Genomic DNA, 23,051 nt, shown 5'->3' on the forward strand with positions numbered 1-23,051 from the left:
AAGAATCAGAACATTTTATATACCTACAATTTATCACTATAATCATGAACGTAATTGTGTTTGTGTTTAGCATCAACACACTCTCTTACAATGTAACTTACCGTATAAACAATGCACAATTTCACAATATACATAAATTTAAGATGTACATTGTATTATCAAGATCAAGAAAAACCAAGTTCTATGGATAGTCAACGTTTTACTGCAGTGAGTGCGACGTCTTCGGCGACGGTACTAACATCATTATCACTCAAGTGCAATAGAGAACTGGACTATCCCTAGAACTTGGTTTTCATTCATCCTGACAACTTCTAAAATAATACCTCGATGAAATTATTAATATCAGTTAATTTTGCAGCATAAGGACAGTACTATCATATCCTTTCTATGTATACATGTAATATGTATGAAAGCCTTCATTATACTATCAATATCAGGTTACGTTGTAGTACAAAGATAAAGTTGATCTTATTCTAAATTTATCTATTAATATAAAATTACATTATGATAAAAGCTTTCACAATACTATTAATATCGGCTTACCTTGACGCATTAAATCTGCACTATCTTATTCTAAATATATCTATCTATATCTATATCTATATATCTATATCTATATCTATCTATCTATCTATGTATCTATCTATCTATCTATCTATCTATCTATCTATCTATCTATCTATCTATCTATCTATATCTATATCTATCTATCTATCTATCTATCTATCTATCTATCTATCTATCTATCTATCTATATATATATATATATATATATATATATATCTATCTATCTATTTATCTATCTATATATATATATATATATATATATATATATATATATATATATATATATATATATATATATATATATATATATATAATGCATAAAAATCTTTATTATTTCATCAATATCATTAACCTAAAGGGACTATTAACGTCTTGTACAACGAATCAGTAAGAATGACAAGGGATTCTGTCTAATTGTCTGCCTATTTGGATCTAGTAAAACGAAACATTATTTCTACTAATACCATAAAGACTGTACTCGTCAAATGAGGTCATCCCGTACACAGTGATGATGTTTTATGTCCAGTCACGAGTCGAAACGTCCTTCAAGCTCCTATGCACAGTATTAATATTGTCTTCCTGTGTGACGGACCTGTTCTTGCGGACCGTTTATTTAATTAACCCTAAGAATCAAGGACAACCTTCTCGGGTATGACTCAGCGTTTTCACAATCAGGTACAATCATATCATCAAAAAGTGCGTTTATTACAGACAAATTTTCTGCAGAATGTTATACATTATAAGCTTGAAAGACATTAATCCGTAAAAATGGGCTGTTGGAGAGTTGTCTAAAACCGTGCCCTCTTCTTTGACGTACGTTTAAGTCTCACCAATACTCAAAGTGTTACGCTATTAAAGTGTATTATAAAGAAAGCCTTTAGAACTACATTCAGTGTTTTCTCTCCACATTCGGCAGAACTGGTCTGACAGAACTGGTCATGACTGGTTAAGACAGAATTAATGTTGAAATCATTACATTGAATAATCTCACATCACGAACCGGCACATCATAAAGTTAGAAAAATAAAATCTACAATAAATATCATGCAAACAAGCGTGCACTTTTTACGTAATCAATATTGACTAACCTAGAATAAAAAATCGAATTTTAGGCATAGAAATACAGATTGTATTTTCAGACAATAATATTTACCCGTAGTGTCATTGATGAATATCAAATGATACAAATATCGATTTCAAGGTGAACCCGTGCATGTGTTTCAAGCACGGTGCTTCTGGTTATCGATGACGTCATCTATTAACGCATGCATGCACTCTGTCAGCTGTCATGTATTATTTGCAATAACTGATTTGTGAAACGTTAAGGGAGGCTGACGATTATGCGAAAAATAAATGATTTGGAAAATGTGTTTAGAATAGTTTATTTGACACAAAAACGCAAATCCTTCACCTGCTTTTAAAAGAACGTATTTTTAAGAATGTATTTATAATAATAGGACCCATGTCCTCGAAACGTTCGTAACTTTACGAATTTTTAACTTTGATCGCAGCCAATGTGTTAAGATTGAGCTTAAGAAGTTCGCAGGACTACGAACGTTTCGAGAATAGCTAGCTAGGGCCTAGAGTTACGATACGTTCGTAGCCCTAAGAATTCTTATATTTGTTCGTAGCCACTGTGTCAAAAATGGACATAAGATGTCCGCAGGGCTACGAACGTTCCGAAAATCTAAACCTAGAGACACAGTTCAAAACGTTCGTGGAATTCTGGGCCCTTATTCTCGAAACGTTCGTAGCAGCAAGAATTCCTAACTTTGATCGTAGGCAATGTGTTAAGAATGGGCTTAAGAAGTTCGTATGGCTACGAACGTTTCGAGAATAGCTAACCTGATTCGTAAGTTTATGATAAACCATAGGGTTATAGGTCTTAACGTTACGAACGCTGGGTGGATCCGGCCCATCGGTTGCAATCCACAAACCGTTCGAGCGTTAGGAAGTATCGTAACTCTATACATTATCGTAGGGCGTCGCGTCGTGATACAGAGACTGTGTGGGTACGGTCCCTGTTGGTATATGGCACATTTTGACCTGATTTCATAATGTTTTTTGGGTTTTTTTCTGTGTTGATAAATATGTAATGTTTGTAAGTTTTTATAGCAAGTGGGGAGATTTGTCTGTCTGAACTTAATTACGTTACCGGTTGTTCACTGGTCACGAGGGGGACGAGGGCAACATGAGCAAACATCGAGGCGAGTGTACGTCAATCCTTGAGCCCCGAGGGACCAGTGAACAACACATATACTTTTTTACGGAACGTTTCAATTTTGAATTGTTTGAAGCATAGGCATGGGATCACACAATAAGGAGTACCTGAGTTAGGCAACAGTCCAGACACTACTAATACGAAGACCCAAACGAATTCCAATAGTTCGGCATTTCCAGAGGGTAACAGAAAATTTTACTCGCTTGTAAGCGGGGTACAGTCATTGCCTCAGCCAATCAGAAAACGACATATATTTATGAGGAAGGTAAAATCTTTGGTACAAGACAACGTCTTGTTAAACAAAACATTACAGAATATTAAGTGTTCTAAATGGCTTTGTTTATTGATGTTTCTAATGAATTAAACAGAGTTTTAATTTTTATACATTTTATTGATCTTGTGGCAGTGTAAGCAGCGTCTAGGTCCCCGTGCTCTTTCAGATGCACTGATGTTACATGATCAAGTAAGAGAGCCAAATATATTAGACTGCAGGAAGATAACTTGAACATTTCTCAGAATGAATAAAATCTCTCAGCCGGATGATTTCAGTCAATGGCACCGCCCCTAAGCATATACGAAAAGAAGTCAGAATCGATATCCAGTCCCTTCAATGACAATGGTGATGGCGATTGATGAAAAGTATTACGCTGAACTAATCATATGATGATAGTGATGTTGGATGCAAATGATGAAGGTGATGGTGATGATGATTTTGATGGTGATGATGCCTGTGATGATGATGACGGCGACGATGACGAGATGAGGACAGAGTTATTGCTGTTGATGGTGCTGATACTAATAATGCCGATGATGGTGCAGGCGATAATGATGAGCAAGCGGATGATTAGGAGAGGGGGAAGAAGGGACTATTGTTGGTGATGTAGATGCTTATGACAACGACGAAGATGGCCGTAATGATAATGACTGCGATGCTGATGCTGGCAGAGGTGCTGCTGATGCCGCTGATGATGACAACGATGATGGTGGTGATAATGACGAAGACAATCCTGACGAAGTTATTGATACAGCTCTGCTGCTGCTGATGATGATGGCACGACGGTGATGGTGGTGATGATTGTGGTGATAATGACGACGGCATGATGACAGATGCTGCTGCTGCTGCTGCTGCTGCTGATGATGATGACGATGATGATGACGATGATGATGATGACACGACGATGATGGGTATAATTATGGTGCTAATGATGATGGTGAGGAGGAGGAGGACAAGAAGATAATTAATGGTGATAATTCATGATAATTGCGAGTAAATCCAACAACAATGAAAATCATAATAGGCCCAGTTACAAGTAACATCATCGAACAAAATAAAATAATCAAAATATTAATAGACCCAGTTGCCAGTGACATCACCGACCTTACTAACAATACCACTCACTCAGTGTGACTACAACGAAGTGTTCAATAAGGTTCGTGCGCAAGTATATCCCCCATTGTATTCAACCTTTCATTTCAGTGTTTACATTACTGTTTCCAGTTAGGTTCTTGTTCCAAGACATAGCTCCGGAAGACGCAATATGTACATTACGCTCAAACATAACAGTGTCAGCGCAGAATGTAGATTTAAAGGCACATTGCCTAGCGACAGCGCGTGTTCATCAAATAACCAGCTCTAAAACACTGGTCGATGACCGCGTTATGTCATAGTTACCATACAAACAAGTTTCGATACCTCTGTCAACTTGGATGTAGAGCTTCATTGATGTTTAAACATCATTTATAACGTATATGAAAGCTTTATGAAAAGATAATTCATTATGGGAAAAATAAGGTTAAAAAGAAGAAGCAGAAAAACTCTATTCAATAAATAAACCAGATCCTTGTAAATATTTTCGATGACTTCAGGACAAAATCCGAGGGTAATAACCTCATTTGTGAACCATGGTTATTAATGTGGTTATTTATTATAATGGCACACGTGGACGAAACTCCCCTAACCTAATGGTTATTGCTCCATTAATTCAACCAATTCTCCAGAGTCCTTTAATGGAAGATTCCGGTGTCCGCCGACCGTGATATTGCTGGAATATTGCTGAAAGTGGCTTGAAACTCAACTCACTCACTCACTCACTCACTCACTTTAATGGAAGAGAGGTGTAAGCGTTAAAAGAATAAACATTTGGATTCATAATGGGCAGTGGGTATCCGCCACCTTGTGGATCGTTTCATGACTTAAAGCCATGACATCGCTTTGATGCAAAGATTCGACTGGCTGACGTAAGAATGGACCAGATGATACCAATTTACCAAATCGAAAAGACAGAGTGAGACATTGTGTAGGCTGGGTAACATGGCATCGATAAAATATTTCTAAGACTATTTATCAGCCGTTATGTTATTTCGCACGGACCATTGCGTACATTCAGATCCAAAACATACCTCCCATACTGATATGGAATTCAGTGTAAGAGAATCACGTCATAGTCGTCGTCGTCGTCGTCGTCATCATCATCATCATCATCGTCAAAATCTTTTTTACGCATGAAGGCCCATATAAATATTGATATACCTATTTTAAACAGACATGTAGGCGTGAAGAAAAAAATTCTTAAAATCGATAGCATGTGCCAAACAAGGGTATCGATGACTAACCTTTGAAACGCACCTGTCAGTATTCTTCATCAACGCATTGACTCATTATTGGTATCAAATAACGTTCAGAATAAAACATAAGCTTAAATGTTTCATTTGTATCAAATAATATTTCATTCTGACATTATCTTTTTTACTGAAATAACAAAGCAAATCCACCATGTTTTTTGTTGCATGGACACACATACGAAAAAAAAAGAAATCTCAAAAAAGAAGAACTATATGTTCTATTTGGAATAATACGTTTTCAGTAGAGTACATATTACAGTTCTTTAGTGTTGAGTCGCATCTGTAAGTCGAAGCCAAACACATGGAGTGAGCCAACTAATCTGTAGTATACAAAGTCAGTGATCTAACCCACTTAGCCACCTCGACTTCAACATGGAAGAACATCTGTGTACCTTTCTGGCATGTAGAATTTCTTTCCTTTCATTCCCAAAGCTATGAACACACAATGCAAAAATGTACCAGAATTAGTACTTTACTGAAAAGGTATACCGTAATCCCAAATAACATATGCTAATATGACATATTTACATGTTTACGTCTTATGAAATGTAACCAAATAAACTTCATAATTAATTCAAGGATCCATTTTTCCAAAAACAAAAAAAAAAAAAAAACATGCTCTCGCACACCCCTAGGAAATCAGCTGTTGGGAATAGGATTGACATTCCTTGGCTGTTGAAAAAGGTATCACCTTTGCATAATACACAAATATATTTTAATAAAATCATAAATTATCATGGAAAAAGGACTTAATTGGAAAAAGGAAAGATAAACTGTCGTCATGCCAACAAACGACACAATGCTACCAGTAATTTTTGGGGGCAGCCACCCTACCGAAACATCATCTCAGTGTTAAGTTTGAAAGCTCATGAAGGCGGGGTTACCTGGAGAGTTAGTCGTTGAAATATGAATCGATGAAATATTAATTACAGAGTCATGTTACAAACGGCTAAACACATGGGACATTCGGAGACGATACGTGTGAGTTCATCCATACGTGTGAATAGGATTAAATCATACTGACTGACTCAATGGAATTACTTGATTTTTTAATTAATTCGTTCAGGATGCTGGGTTCCAGGGTTGTTGTACAAGGCGTATATGGCGCAAAGGTGACCGTAACTCTCATACCTTAAGACAGACTTAAGGCAGTCTTAGCGCTGAGGGTGTTTTGTGCAACAGCACCTTGACCATTGTAGACAGAACACCGTAACCTCAGGGATTACGGCGACATGCACCGTTGCTCTAGGTCACATACGTCAAATAGATTGTAAAGCGGAGGAGAAGGTGTAACTTGTATAATACAGACAATGGTTTATAACATGTTATAACATTCATGTAACATTCACTCATTCACGTCATCTATGACATCAAGCCAAGGTGCTACTAGTGAGTGAGTATTGTTTTACGCCGTTTTAGCAATATCACAGCAATATCACGGCGTGGGACACAAGAAATGGGCTTGTACCCATGTGGGGAATCGAACCAGGTGTTCGGTGTGATGAGCGAACGCTTTAACCACCAGGCTACCCCACCGCCCCACCAAGTGCTACTAACTGTGAGGTTTTAAAGAGGCTGTCTTCGACAGGTTGCTAGGCGTCAGCTGGCTAAATAGTCTTAAAATATGAAGACTAGATTAGTTAATTAAACACATGTATGATCCTAACCCTCTCTATACCCACCCATAAACACCAACGCAGACACATGCAAACGAGCACGTTTTATAATAATAGTTTTGATACATTTTGGCTGCATGTCCGACCTCTCTGTTTCTGTTTTTCAGTATGATCAGATTCGTAAGTCCCCCAGTCATGCAGTAATCAGTAATCCCTGACGGTTGTTAGTACAAGTGATTGGGGAGGCTTTCAGGGACAGACATTAATGTGCCATTTAGCAGGATGACGTCTAGATGCTGACAAGCTTCTTTTAGCTCCACGCGGAACACTCCTATAGAGCGTTCGAAATAACTACTGGCCCGGTGGCCCGATGCTAAGTAAAACGTCCCCGGGCAAGTAAAAATAGAATGACGGTAGCCCGGTTTGCTAGTGTATTTTTTCAGTCTGTGAAAAAGTTTCATTTGCAAATGACGCCATGGTGTCGTTTCCACCCTGACTGACTGACAGAGAGTTTGACTGGACTGTACCTGTTTGAATACTTATAAACCTGAAATTTGTGCTGAATCATCTGGTTCTGACAATTTGCAATGTTGATGTTTGACTTTAAACTTTATGGAAGAAATAATAAGTAACTACTTTTGAGAGATTTGTATCTTAATTTGGTTTGTCTCATACATTTTCATCCGGAGTAGACACTTTGAAAACTTCCAAGCCCGGTTTTCTAGTGATCCTGAACAATTATTTCCAATATCAACAACACGAGGTCCGGTACAAAGAGGCGCCGCAATTAACTGTCCAATAACCTGGAAGGATAATCACTGACTTCAAGCGGGATTCATACTCAGGGCAGGCACTAGATTATTACACAGCAAGCTACAGTTTGTCCGTTGCGCAATGTGTATCGTCGAGAAATGGTCTAGACTGCACACACGCACACACACACGGATATATTATTGCATGTGTTGGTCAAGCTGTATTGTCCATTGCACGCACTGATCAAACGGCCCGCCCAATTCGTACAAAGGGCAGTTGCACCGGTTGGGTGAAACCTACTTTATACGTATATTCACAAGCAGCTTCCACTGTAAAATTTAACACGCCGGAGGCAGTGACATATTTACAAAATGACCTCATGAACATTCACTAGAAAATCAGACCAATGACTGTTGAGATTTACTAGCCCGACTGGAGTTTCACTTGCCACGGGCTAGCGGGTTCACAAGCACACATACGAATACCCACGTTGCGAACTGTAGACAGTCTCGTGCTATAATCTTAAAAGCGACTCAGATCCCCGTTCCACCTTACGTCATCTCACTATCACAGCAGAATGTATTCAGTAAGCTAAGTCTATCGTACAAACCACAGTAGGTTTAAGAGGCTCTACAAAGCCAACACGATGCTTTACAAAGATAATCTGCAAAAACACTTGCTTCCTATTGTCAGTACACGTGGCATTATTGATTTGTCTGCTGTCACGGCGTTCATGCACACAAACAAACCTGTGTTCTCGCTGACACGAGTCGACAACGAGTAATGCTTGATATGCTGCAAACTATAGCTTTACGTCGACAATGTCTGTTCTATCTCATGGTTAAAAAAAACCCACAAGGATCTGTAAATAGGATACTAACATTTCATGAATGGCATTATTAAAAATGACAACTAAAGAAAAACACATGCATTGCATTGCATTATGTTTATGTCATATATTGTATTGCATTGCACCGCACCGCACCGCACCGCACCGCACCGCACCGCACCGCACCGCACCGCACCGCACCGCACCGCACCGCACCGCACCGTGTTATGTTATGTTGCACTATTTCATATTACACTACATTATTACATTTATGTTATATCATATTTCATATATTACATCATATTATTGATTAGGTATACGGTAAAATCCAGTGAACTTCTTATTCGTTTCACTGGTATAGATATAAGCAGTGAAACGAATAATACTAGGTCTAGGCTTACTTAGACTCGGTAAAACTATTCTTTTTATTTGTTCTGTAACCGCTCGTGTCACAGCTTCCATGGTGTAGTGTTTGTTTGTTTGTTTTACAGTGTTTGTCATCTTCCATTAAGAAGCAGTTTAACCATTACGTTTAAGATAACAATCAAAGATCTCTTATTCCCATATTTATCCATGTAGAAAATTGACATGCCTTTGCGTGTATTTCTGACATGTGGAGTTAATGGACCAACACATGCAGCTTTTCGCGACGAACAGTTGTAATCATTACTATTTGATGCTGATTCAGAAACACATCATTAACACCGGAATAAGCTGCCTCGTATTATAGCGCTGCTTGAAATAAAGATTTATAATTGAAATTGCTCTGTCTGTAGATCTATGGCTCCAAATTTTTGAGAGGCGACGGGGTAGCCTACCGGGTACAGGTTTCAATCGTCACGCCGAAGACTCGGGTTCGATTCTCCACATGGGTACTACATGTGAAGCTCATTTCTGGTGCTACCAACGTGATATTGGTGGAATATTGCTAAAAGAGGCGTAAAAGTAAACTCACTCAACTCACTGTCAGTATTACACCAGCTACACCTTCACTTAAGTCATACAATCTGTTATCTGACAAAGGGACTTCAGTTTGGAACAGACCATAGCCGCAAAGTAGTATACGATGATATTGCATTACAAAGGGCACTTTTTAAATGCCCATTTTGAAATTAGACTTAGGTTTATTATAAACGATAGCTGACGTAAAAAATAAGAACTTTCATGCTGACAGTATTAAGGATGTAGCTACTATGGAGTGTCACTATCACCATAAACAGAAACAGGTCGGAGGGGTCGTCTCAAAAGCAAAACCAGGACGGGTGAAGCAGACGACGGCTGGGGTCGGGCTGCGGATATCAGCTGAGACATGATAATCCCATACGGGAATTAAAGTAGGGAAGTACATGGCATGTCCTAACATATAACAATATCCAGTCCTGTCGAACTTCCTGTGGTCATGCCACCTGTATATTTTGACATATCTAATACGATGCTTTTCTATAGATATAAGGTATCATAATCTTTTACATATCTTAACAAAAACTTCATGAAAGAAAAACACTTAAGATGTTAATAGATGAGACATATTCAGCGCACACGAAAAAGCACAAAATATCTTTGAGATGACCCCTGTGCCCGTAAGCAGTGCATGCATTTCGAGCCAAGTGAGTCGACTCTCAGTCGTCATACTTTTGGCTCAGCGACCTAACTGCCATCTATAGTCTGATCTGTTGTTTCAGCAGCTAGTATCTTTTTTAGGCTTTGTCCGATATTACCAGTAAACATGCCTTTCTGGATATCCTCTTACCCATCTAACAGTGTCCAGTTAGGCTGAAGTGAGTTACTTCGACATATCCTATTTGCAGTTGTGTAATTTTTTGAGGAATACAGAATAAAATCCTAAAAATCTCTTTTTTTCTTCTCTTTCCGACAGTACCTTAGGCGCTGGCATTGCCCCGTAGAGTCACGGTGACGCTGACAACGTTAAATATAATGTTCAAGACGAAAAGCAGAAATGCCGCAAGTGACGCGATGGCCTTGGACCAAGCACAGAATCAAATTCACATGCCTTTTAAAATGCATCACTACCTCGCCCAACCCGCAATCAAACAAACGACTCCCCACCGGCAAGAGCCACTATGTCATGGCTTGACGAACACAGATCAATGTGAATGTAAAGGTAACTGTGAAATTATACCTGCTCCATTACAAAGGCAGTAAATTAAATACAGCTGGCAACAGATAACATGTATCAATTATTAATACAACCATGACGGGTTATGACATTTCAATACAACATGCGTGGGTTCCAGGCAGTTCGGGGCGGTGGGGTAGCCTAGTGGTTAAATCGTTCGCACGTCACGCCGAAGACCCGGGTTCGGTTCCCCACATGGGCACAATGTGTGAAGCCCATTTTCTGGTGTCCCCCGCCGTGATATTGCTGGAATATTGCTAAAAGCGGCGTAAAACTAAACTCACTCACTAACTCCAGGCAGTTCAAAAGAAATACTCTATATAAGGTAATGGTATTGGCCAATCAGAACGCAAGCACAATACTCAAATGTCCAATCAGCACATCTTTTTCTAATAATGTTGGTGTTATAAATTCTGGTCTAAATTCTTGACGCAATTTGACCAGTCCGTCTTCTTCTTAGTGTTTTTTTTTAAAAGAAAACGTAAAAATTTCACATTGATCGGGATGTTCATACAGGTATACCGTTTTTATGTGGATATATTGGAACGCCCATGATAACCAAGCTGATCACCCTAATGACACGCTAACACAGGCAAAACGACCCATAAGTACTGATATATACTGGCATGAAATGGAAAAGTGCAGAAAATAATGTTTTACTATCCTCACATAAGAATATATTGAACAAACTTAATGGAAAGTGTACGTCCCAACTCTTTAAATGCCACTCAAACAAGTTTGATCAAATAGAAGCCTATGCGAGATGGAAGAATCAGAATCTGTGAAAAAGACTTGCTTAATTTAGGGCTGGGTAGAGACCCAAATTTGGTTCTGAGTCTGTGAAGTGCACATGTCATCGTATTGCGTAGATCGATTTTCATGCTTTTGATCACTGGATTGTCTGATTCAGGTTCGATTAGACCGCCGCCACATAGCTGAAATACTGATGTATGCGGCGTAAAACTAAGTTCACTCACTCAGTCTCTTTTGTTACACACATGTCAAGGTTACCCTGCTGGTTATGATGAATATTTCAAATCAGAAATAGATTTATTATCAGCTTTATGAGATACTGCGTCCATAATTCACATTTATTGATGACTTGCTGCAAAACTAAAGTTATACATGAAATATGGATTGTCGAAAGGCAAAAATAATGGTTAAATGGCGACTATCTAGGTGGCAAACCTATATTTCTTCAAGGGAATCACCATGTTTGTAAATACGATTTGAAAATTGTACATAATACAGGGCTTACAATGACGGAAAGTGAAAAAACGGAATAGCATAAAATGGTTAGATTACGTCGCTAGTCGTTTAACTTCTGTACTGGCTAGCGACCAATTATCGCCGCGTACGAGATATCGCCGACACCTGTAGTGCTTGAGAAGACAGATTTGTTTTATTTTCATAGTATTTCACACACTAATACATCACTAAAGCGATAGGCTACGAGAGTTCAAATCAAACTGTCTTCACAAGCGCTACAGCCAGGTGTTGGCGATAACTGGTTCCCCTGGATAACTGGTCGCAAGCTTGTACAGTCCGTTTGATTTCATATTGGGACCGACGATTTGCTCACTAACACAAAATCTAATAATTGCAAATTTTGCACAGTCTCATAAAAACCAGGTGTGCGCTTTCAACAGTGCATCAAAGGGACTGATTTCTAGTACACCAACGTGTCATCATGCATAATTGATCATCACAAAACTTGACCTTTGCAGTCTACAGTATGCTCGTCATTCTCCCGCTGAGCAAGACGCCTTCCCAAGTGCATGGCAATGGGTTGTTGCCGAGAACTGACTCCGATTTGAATTATTCAGCGTCTCCTAGAGAAGTGTGGTATAACACGGTGACTTGGAACTGTTGTCATAGAGGCAACCTCGTTGCACCATACACACGATCGTAGACTGACATACATTCCCAGCTGTATACTTACCTCGCGATCGTGTCTGCTAACCAAGTAACAAAATCTAAATAGTGCCATGAACAGTTCTCATTTTCAAGTCAAGGGTTAAGGCTATATAACTGTCATTGAATCTCGACTTGACTTGGCGTCCTTTTAAATGAATTTTCAAGCCTCTTGGAGACAGAACAACAGACTGTCGCAGTGGCTGATCCAGATATTTGTTAAAATGAATGTTTTATGTTTCTGTATCAAGGTCAGTCAATACTGGTCAAGTGCCAATATTCACGCTTCTCTTTAACTGTTTGTAGTATATTAGAAACCGTAAAGAATGCACTGTACAACATATTTTGTTTTCCTTAACGCCTAGAGAGTCGAACACCATCGTGTGAATAACCTATATCCATATCACGCTACAATTTCTATCGTTTCTATGAATATTATATGAAAAATACACTTTTAATAAATACATTTGTAGCCAAGACACTGTATTGGTGAACGGATCCTATTGTTAACCCGCTATTAAATGGCATAATACCTTACTCTATAGCCCCTATTTCAACAACCACAACTTTTCAAGATGGCGGCAATATGCACGTTTACGTACTCAAGACGAGTGATCTATCGCTTTATCACCGAAGAGTCCCGCAGGAATTTCCGTCTCCGATATCTCACCTTGTTATTTCCCCTGGAGCCTTCGTAATCACTATAGCGTGCAAAACACTTGTCAAACATTCATTATTTCTAGAGATGTCAATAAAAGGCGTTAAATGACAGACATAGTTCTTCCAAATGCACACGGTTCTTGCCTCGCGTGACTCTATATCATTAGTGTCTAGGGCCCGTCTTCATATCTGTTTTCAGGACGTAGAGTGAAGGTACAGAGTAGAATATTGAAGCCGAAACTGAACAAGAATTAAGACATCTGAAGGCGTACACCGAGAAACGTTAGGTCATTTACCAGATTTACCTAAATGCTCAAGCCACAACCAAAGAAACCAACACTGTTGTCCCCAAACAAATACTCGACTAAAATAGCCATGTTGGTCCTTTGTTTTACCTTGATCCAATACGGTATTGGACATCATCCTACCAAAACATGTTTATTCAGAATCACAACGATTGACAGTGGGTTTAAACAGGTGCCTTAACTAGCTTGTTATCTACATTGTATAAATACAGCATAAAAGTCTCACATTCTTAACAAATGGGATGAAACTATATCAATCTTTAGATATCGCTGGAAAATTTGTTCTGAAATGCAGTATGTGTTACCCTGTCTCATATTAATAGATTTGGTCTAAACAGGGATTGTCCAACACGGCTGTCAACTAAAAATAGATTCACCAAATTATATACTAAGACACCGTCTCTGAACAGAAAAAAGACGAAGCACTACCCATACACCTGTGTGGCGAGAACACTTGTTGACGATACGAGTTTTATATTGTGAAAATGGCCGTGGCTTAGTAGTTTATTCTAAAATTATCGAGTCGAAAAAAATATCAAAACAAAGCCACAAAAGAAAGAGACGTTCTGTTGAATCGTGATACTGGGTAATTCAATTTACAATGTTGTTTTCTCATTTTAACACACATATTCTGATGACAGGGTTATTAAAGATTATGATGACACACTAGCCATAATGATGTCTAAAGTTTCCTGACGCATGCATGACCGTCTAATGTACATGTGGGTAAATCTATTTTAAGCACTGCCTGAAATGTCAACAAGCAGAGAAAAACAACCTCATTATGTAGGGATACGTTTTTGTGGATTCGTTGTTGTTTACCTTCGTTCCCTTTACAAGGGTAAGCAGCAATGTCCCTCGTTATCGGTTGTATCTTAGGTAGAACAATGGCAGCGTTGGTAAGAGATTATTATCTGGGATATGTGACACCCCTGTTTACTGAGCTGACTTGCTGTTTTGTTGGTAGGCGTGATAACGTGATAACATGAGAACCTATATATGGGGTATGCTGTTAACATCGACAAGACGTATCACAATAGGCTTGAAATAATCATAGCTTGGCCATTACTTATATAAACAAAGTCAATGTTTTGAACTTCTTGAGCTAAGGACTTGGTTCTGTTTGGTTGCTGGTCTCTGGTTGGGGTTTTCACTGGATCCGGTTTGGAATTATCTCCAGGAACGATACAGGTGACGAAATTTATTGGGTGGTTTGACCTGCCAATCCGCTTTTTGTTAAACCCGGGTATTCGGTTTAGTACCCCTGTGGTTTTCTCTCTGTAGCCTATGAGATTTAATTGACCTGGACCTCTGCACGGCCCCCCCCCCCCCCACACACACACACACAAACACACACACACAAACACACACCTGTGGCCTCTACTCAGTTTCAAATAATGTAAACTAGGGTAAAGTGCATCTACAAACAATATATACCTACACTTTCGGCCAAGGGTAAACAAACACTTTGGGCCTAGGGTAAACCGCATCAACAAACAATGTAAACAAACACGTTGGGCCTACAGTCCAGCGCTTCAACAAACAATGTAAACAAACAACGATGGGCCTAGTGTAAACCGCATCAACAAACAATGTAAACAAACACGTTGGGCCTACAGTCAAGTGCTTCAACAAACAATGTAAACAAACAACGTTGGGCCTTGTGTAAACCACATCAACAAACAATGTAAACAAACACTTTGTTTCATACTTAAACTGTTTAAACGGTGTTAACTCAAGAAAGCACTTGAGACATTTCAAATGATAATATCGCAGGTGTGTCACACTTGAAAAATGCAAGATTGTTTCGTACCATCAGTATGACACACATATTACAATAATCTCTGTATGCGCAAGGGTTATATCACTGATAATACTGCAGTTCACAGTTTATCTAAACTTAGTCTCCGTGGAGTGTGGAACAGGAGTGTAACAAATAATACGGAGACTAAGTTTACTTAGACTGCTGCAGTTTAGTGATAAAAATAGTGTAACACCGGCGTTAAATGTCACTTATAGTATAACCAAACACAAAATACAATCATCCTCGTAGTGAGAATAGTTTTAACATGTTAACAGACCGTTCATTCTAGTCTTGTGCACAATACAAGCGTGATATAATTGTAACAAAATTATCACAAACATAGCACAAAAGGAATGTGTTACAATTTGAAACAATGCATTAGAAAAACCTATATCCTGAAGGGTGTTCAAAAACCTTCAGCAGTTTCGACCAGCAGGCTTCAAGACAAAGGAACACCATTCAGGCCAGCTACTACGTCCATAGCATACTCTCTGAAGCATTGAAATGGTCAAGGCTGTATGTGGATGTACAGATGCATATTTAAGTAGTACTATTCACTGTGTTGAAAGGGTAGACTGACACTGCTGCGGAAACGCAGTTTAACATCGATACCCCATAGTTAAAAGTGTTTACATTAACACCGCCCGGTTTAAGGAGAGTGTCGTTTGTAAGTCGGTAGTAAATGTTATTCCACATTGTGCTCACGACATGGCAGAACTATTGCCGATGTGACGTTATATATTAATTCGCTCACTCACTCACTCACTCACTCACTCACATTCATTTGTCATCTCTTATCTCAGAAACAGCAACAGAAGACCAGATGAAAAAGTAGGGTATTTTTTCATCTAAATGTGCGACAAATTACTTATTTCTTAATAACTTACATCAGTTTGTAACAGTCCTTAATTTTGATAGATCGAGTCTTTTAATGCTATTAATTAATATATGAGTGAATGAGTTTAGTTTTACCCCTCAAATAATCGGATCTGGATCAGAACGATCCTGTGATCAACAGCATGAACATCGATCTACGCAACTGGGAAACGATGACAAATGTTAACCAAGTCAGTGAGACTGACCACCCGATCCCGATAGTCACCTTTTATGGCAAGCATGGGTTGCTGAAGACCAGTTCTAATCCGGGTCTTCACGAGCGTTAATTAATATGTGCAAAGGAAGATTTGTTCATGAGTATGAAAATATGACCATTATTTATCTCACCAGGGAATACATTTCCACAACGGCATTGAAGATTGGGATACGCATTTATATTTTTGTAAAATAATATTTCACATCGAAGTGAGTATTCAGAGCGAGCGAGACACTGACGGGTGAGTGAGTGAGTGAGTGAGTTTTGTTTTAACGCAGCTATTAGCAATATTCCCACAGCAGGGGATACCAGAAATTGGTCTCACACATTGTACCCATGTGGGGAATAAAAACCGGCGTGACGAACGAACACTTTGACCACAACACCACCACCCCACGAGACATAGGAAACACAGAAAGCATTAAAAGCAATACGGTCAGCCAAACTCATACGGTTTTTTTGTTTCTGGACCGACTTAGAGGTAGCAATAGAACTTCCCGTCATAGGTCAACCCGGAAAGACATTCTAACTTTGATGTAATATCATTTCATTGTGCCAAATTGCAGAGCTATCAACATTTTATACAGTTATGATCCGTATGAGAGACTTTCTACAATAGGAAACTAAAGGAAAAAATCCCCCCAAATCGATATTTAGTTGGTTCGGAGTATTAGGAAGATAACTTCTTTCCGGGTCTGCGCGTAAAATAAATTAAACCGGTTTTATCCTGTGTTTGGCGTGAAGTAAAGTACTGTGGTACGTTCCCAGTCTCTTCGTCCCTGAGTTGGGGTAGAAATGGTCTTTAGCAACCAATCCTTGTCGTACAAGAACCGACTAAAGGGGTCGGGTGGCCTGGCTTACTGGTTAGGTTTGGAACTGATATTCAGCAACCCATTCTTGTCGTAAGGGGCGACTAACTTGAACGGGTGTTCAGGCTCGTTGGCTTTGTTGACACATGTCATCATATCCCAATTGCGTAGAACGATACTGATGCTGTTGATCACTGGATTGTCTGGTCTGGTCTGGTCTGGTATGTTTAGTACTGTCAGCCTTCATATACACGTAGCTTGGAAACTGCATCAAATTAAACTACAAATAAAGAAATGGTGGCTTGGGATCAGGAAACTCCTCGCGACAGTGAGTGAGTGAGTGAGTGAGTTAGTGAGTTAACGACTGTTGCGCAGTGGAATATGAAAGTAAGGAAAACAAGAAAATGTGAATTTTCCTAATGTATTTTGCAGGTAACTATTATATTTTTTAAAGATATATTTCGTATCCTTGCGATTTTCAAAATTGAAACCAACATTCACCATTGCAAAGGCACGCAATTCAGCACCCTAAACAGCACAACATACGTAGCTGACGTCTTCATTATTTCTCACGTGAGAGCCTTCATGATCTGGAAATGTCAGCCGGGTTTAAAAATATTACAAAAGAGCTGATGATATCTATTTTTGAGATTGTCGTATCAATGTGAGATTCGACTGGTATCAGAAAGTCTAAGATAGCTTGTCTCGTAACGAGTCAACAAACCTGAACAACACTGAACATTATGGCGGCAGTAACAGGTAGTCGCAAGAAGGTCAAACATCGGTCGTATCATAGTTTCAACCCTGCTTACTGCCCAGTGCGTCTCTTATCCCTTTGACAGTGGCCATCTGACCCCAAAATCCCTTTGTCTGCATACACAGGTTTCATTGTAAAACTAGATCAAATAGGTCATTACGCAGTTCGGGAGTTTGTAACTTGAGTTTAATATACTGATCAAAACAAATAACGGAACATATACCGTGACTACAGAATACCGACATCCTGTGTATTTTCCGATTGAACTTGCCCAAGGTTTAACCCGTATTACCGGGAGAGGACTGAAAAATGTCAAACCGAACATAAACTCGATAATTACAAAATCGTATTTCACAATGGACGCTACTCTCAGATGTATGCATGTAACAATCTATGTAATACCACACGTATCATTTGGAAAGAAACGATACCACAAACGACTCTGGTTACAATGAATTCCAATTCATTGTTTCATAAGAAAATGGTATTTACAATGAATTTAAATTTTAAATTTAACAATACCGTATTTCTATATTGTATGTGGAGGTTTAGGCAGCACACCTTAACTAAGCAATCACATGTACAGACTGCCCCTGTTTGATGATCTCAAAATGAATCACAATGCATCTTGCTCCACTGGTTACACCTGTTTTTTTGCGCTTATTCAGTGCTGTTCTGAAATTCAGCGCTTCGTTTTGAGATTTCCTACATTTACAGCTTTCCATTTGTCACAGCTCTCTGTACAAAAGACAGCATACTGTACGATGTGTTTGCACGGTTTAGTAGGAGCGTAGCGTTGCAGTATACAAATGCTTAGACGTATCAAATCATACTGATTCATATTTTTGCTTTAAGTTCAATGAAGTAGTCTAAAAACCCTGGACTGATTATCGCATTGAGTTTCACTATAGGGCGGAACAAAATAAACAGGAAACGTGACTGTTCTGTAATCAATGTTTTGCCTTGAAAACATGTGACGCATTGTGCAGAGCTAAATACTAGTTACGACGCACCAGGCCTGGCGGACGTGAAAAATAAATAGCTAATATTATCATTACATAAAATCAGGCTTTAACATAGATGAAAATCATTGTGAAGTATTTCTTATGTCAAATATGTTGTGAAAAGCAATTCAATTTTCTGACAGAACGTACTTGTACAAATAATGATTAAGTACTTTCTCATTAAAAAGCATGACTATTGTTTTTAGGCGCTCAAGTGGCATGTTCCGGTTAATGTGATTCTATAACAGCTCACATCCAAACATGCTCTGAGGGTTACCATGTCATTCCTGTAGATGTGAATGAGTATAGTTTTATGACGGTGTCAGTAATACATGACCAGTATCACGTGAGGTACCGGAAACCGACTTCACACATTGTAAATATTAACCTGGGGGAGTGAGTGAGTTTAGTTTTACGCTACACTCAGCACTATCCGAGCTATACGGCGGCGGTCTGTAAATAATCGAGTCTGGACCAGACAATCCAGTGGTGAACAGCACTGAGCATCGATCTGCGCAACTGGGAAACGATGACATAGGTCAACCATGTCAGCGAGCCTGACCCTCCGATTCCGTTAGACGTCTCTTGCGATAGGCATAGGTTACTGAAGATCAGTTCTCACCCGGATCTTCACGGTGAACAAGCATAGTCACCTTTTACGGCAAGCATGGGTCTAGAAGGCCTATTCTACCCCGGTCTTTGGCGGATCAAATATTAACCTGAGGAACAAACCAGGATTTCGACGTGAAGGACGAACACCCATGGACCCACCATTTAGTTTGTTTGTTGTTTAACACCGCACTCTGCAATGTTCCAACTGCATGGTCGGTAATTATTTGGGTCTGGACCAGATGATCTAGTGATCAAGATCATGAGCATCGATCTTCGCAATCGAATGAGTAGGGTTTTACGCCGCTTTTAGTAATATCACGACGGGGGATACCATAACTGCTCTTCGTACATTGTGACCATGTGGGGAATCGAGTTCGAGCCTCGGCGCGATGAGAGAACGTTTTAAGTACTAGGCTGTCCCCGCCGCCCCTTACGCAACTGAGATACGATGATGTGTGAAGCATATCAGCGAGTCGGACCACACGATCCCGTTAGTGGCCTCTTACAAGCATGGGTTACTGGAGATCAGTTCCAATGCCGATATTGACGGGTAGAACATCGTGGACTTAATGGCCAAACTCCAGCCGTAAGTGTCAAGTGATAACATCACCATCGATTTGTTTCATGTTAAGCCATTAAGAATGGGTGTATACCTTTGTACGTAAGGTAGTTAGTTTCTAACTGAGTTGAAGGCCGTGTTGTTTAAGACATCGAGGGGAAAATCGAAGAGTCGCACAGACGGCTTTAACGAGGCGTATTTAAAGGCGCTAGAAAGTGTTGACATGCCACATATCGACTAGGAAGGGTTGTCATAGAGGCAACGGCGCATCCTATAAACAAGTGAACATCAATATGTCCGTCACAATTGTCTACAGCCCTAGCACAAGATCCAGATAGAAGACATCCGCTACGATTTTGAAAAAGACCCACTTTTCGGACAATAAGGTCGGCAGCACAATTCTGTGCTGCCATATAGCTACCATATAGCTACCTATAAATTTATATATAGATACACACACACACACACACACACACACACACACACACACACACACACACACACACACGCACACACGCACACACACACACACATATTTAAGAATAAAGATTAAAAATAATTTTAAAAAATAAATATACGCCGGACTTAGATGTGAGTGTTGCTGAAAAGGTTGGGCAAGTCTTCAGTGCTTCAGTAGAAGGATATTCACGTTTCGGTCCTTTCTTAGATTTGATAAAAGACATTAAGACAGCGTTGTATCACGTGTTGAGGGAAAAACCAGCAACTAAGATACAATAAATCAAACAATGTTAAATCCCTCCTCAGTTGATTCACTACTCCATAAAAAATGAAACGGCCTCAACATTTTTTCGTCTTTTGATATAATTGTGTAGAATGTCCCTTCACACAAAGTTCTCTTGAGAAAACTATTTTGTCTAATGAAAGATGGGAGATGAGGGTGAGTTGAGGTGAGTTGAGGTGAGTTGAGGTGAGTTGAGTTGAGTTGAGTTGAGTTGAGTTGAGTTGAGTTGAGTTGAGTTGAGTTGAGGTGAGTTGAGGTGAGGTGAGGTGAGGTGAGGTGGGGTGAGGTGAGGTGAGGTGAGGTGATTTCATCGTCATTATCATCATCATCATCAGAGAGACTGAATGCATGTCCTAAACAGTGGGAGACATAGCCACTGACCCGCTGGCCCGTGGCTAGTAAAAATCCAGTGTGGCCAGTAAATCTCCTCAGTCATCGGCCCGACTGGCAAGTGAATTTTCATGGGATCATTTTGTAAATACATCACTCTCAGGGACTTGTTAATTTATAAACATCTTTTAAGTCAAGCATGAGGATGGTCCTATGAAAACGCTCATAATATTAGTAGCTTGAAATCAGTGCAATGCCGACAATACCTCATTCTCGTATACGTGTCCTGAATCGTAATAAAATATTGAAACAGTCGGTAAAAAAGATCAGTGAAGACCAAAAAAAATAAATAAAAAAAATGAAGAAAAAAATACAAAAAAAAAACAACAAAAAAAAACAAACAAAAAAAAAAACAACAAAAAAAAAACACCAATAATGTTTGACAGTTTTATGTCGCTATTTTGATCCTCTTTCCGATTTATCTTCGCGAAGCATGCACAACCTGCCCCGTGGTTCCATCATTCCAACTTCGATTCTAAAAGGAATTTTGATACTATCGGTTTTGTTTAGACGTTAAATACCTGACATCTACTATCAAATCGTATATTCTACAGATGTAATGGTTTACAATAAAAAAGTAATTTGCTTAATTTATAATTTATACATTGGCTGCCGCGAAACCGGGAGCGCAATGTACATTCCTCAAAATGATTTTATCACCAGTCGCTTATATTGTGTCTTATATATATTTTGAGCGACATATGTAACATTTACAATTCGCTGTACTTCTGAGATAGCCTTTAGGTTTAGGTCTTGTAACCACACGCTATTTAAAGACACAGTACAGTGTCCCAACCATGTACATGAAGTGCCCTTTCAGGTGAACGGGACAGTAATTCTGGTTGTTAAACAAACTATAAAACACTTACCTGTGGAAAATGCCAAAGAACTAAAATTTGAAGAAAATAACTGAGTCTTGTCGCCATAATTCCATTTTGCGGTTTTGCATGAGCTTAAACACTCAGGCTGGGACAGACGCCATGTACACCGCTACATCACGACAGCAACTACACAAGAGCTGAGAAGGCTTGAGTCATTCACGCCCCCTCCTCCAAAATAGCGTAATGTCAAGGGGGAGTAACTGTAGTAGGAAATGTAACGTGTTCAATATTCCATTTCCAGGTAATATCGATATATACTATTGATAGAGGAGGCATGACAAGGGAGGTAACTGATGTTTGGTATTGGCAATAATTCCACGGGGATTAGACTACGTGACAAAGGCCCTATTACCGGAGACTTCGTGTCGTGGCACGATTCTAACGGCATTCATAACATGGGAAAATAATAGCGTCTATAGGCTGAACTCGTTTAATTTGTATAGAATAGTTCTAAATGCCATGATGATATGGGGGACAAACATACGATTCATTTGGCAGTCGGACAATTTACTAACTACGAGGGAAGTATTAGATAACTGTCGATAGGACGGCTGGTTCGATGGTACTGTAGGTGTAGGAAAAGAAGGTGAATGGTTAGTGGGCTAAGGGGGTGAAGGGTTGGCGGTGGGGGTAGGGGTGGGGAGAGATTTGTTGTAGACAGTGTACAAGCACTCAGCACACAGACTAACCTCGTTGTCATTTATTATGTAGAGAGACATGTTTTCATATTATCTCGTGTTGTTGGCACTTCAAACATTAGGGAATATATTTCTGCA

General features: G+C 39.3%; 1 protein-coding gene across 1 annotated transcript in view; it reads right to left on the minus strand.

Moving 5' to 3' along the window:
- Window positions 1-22,424, minus strand: part of LOC137256555 (uncharacterized) — a 48,428-nt gene extending 26,004 nt beyond the window's left edge. The window contains exon 1 of the mRNA XM_067794414.1: window positions 22,264-22,424. Within this exon, the coding sequence (XP_067650515.1) occupies window positions 22,264-22,320 (57 nt within the window). The 5' untranslated portion in view covers window positions 22,321-22,424. The remainder of the gene's footprint in view (window positions 1-22,263) is intronic.
- Window positions 22,425-23,051: the final 627 nt, after the last annotated feature.

Source organism: Haliotis asinina, chromosome 11, assembly GCF_037392515.1.
Source record: "Haliotis asinina isolate JCU_RB_2024 chromosome 11, JCU_Hal_asi_v2, whole genome shotgun sequence".
Lineage (NCBI taxonomy): Eukaryota > Metazoa > Mollusca > Gastropoda > Lepetellida > Haliotidae > Haliotis > Haliotis asinina.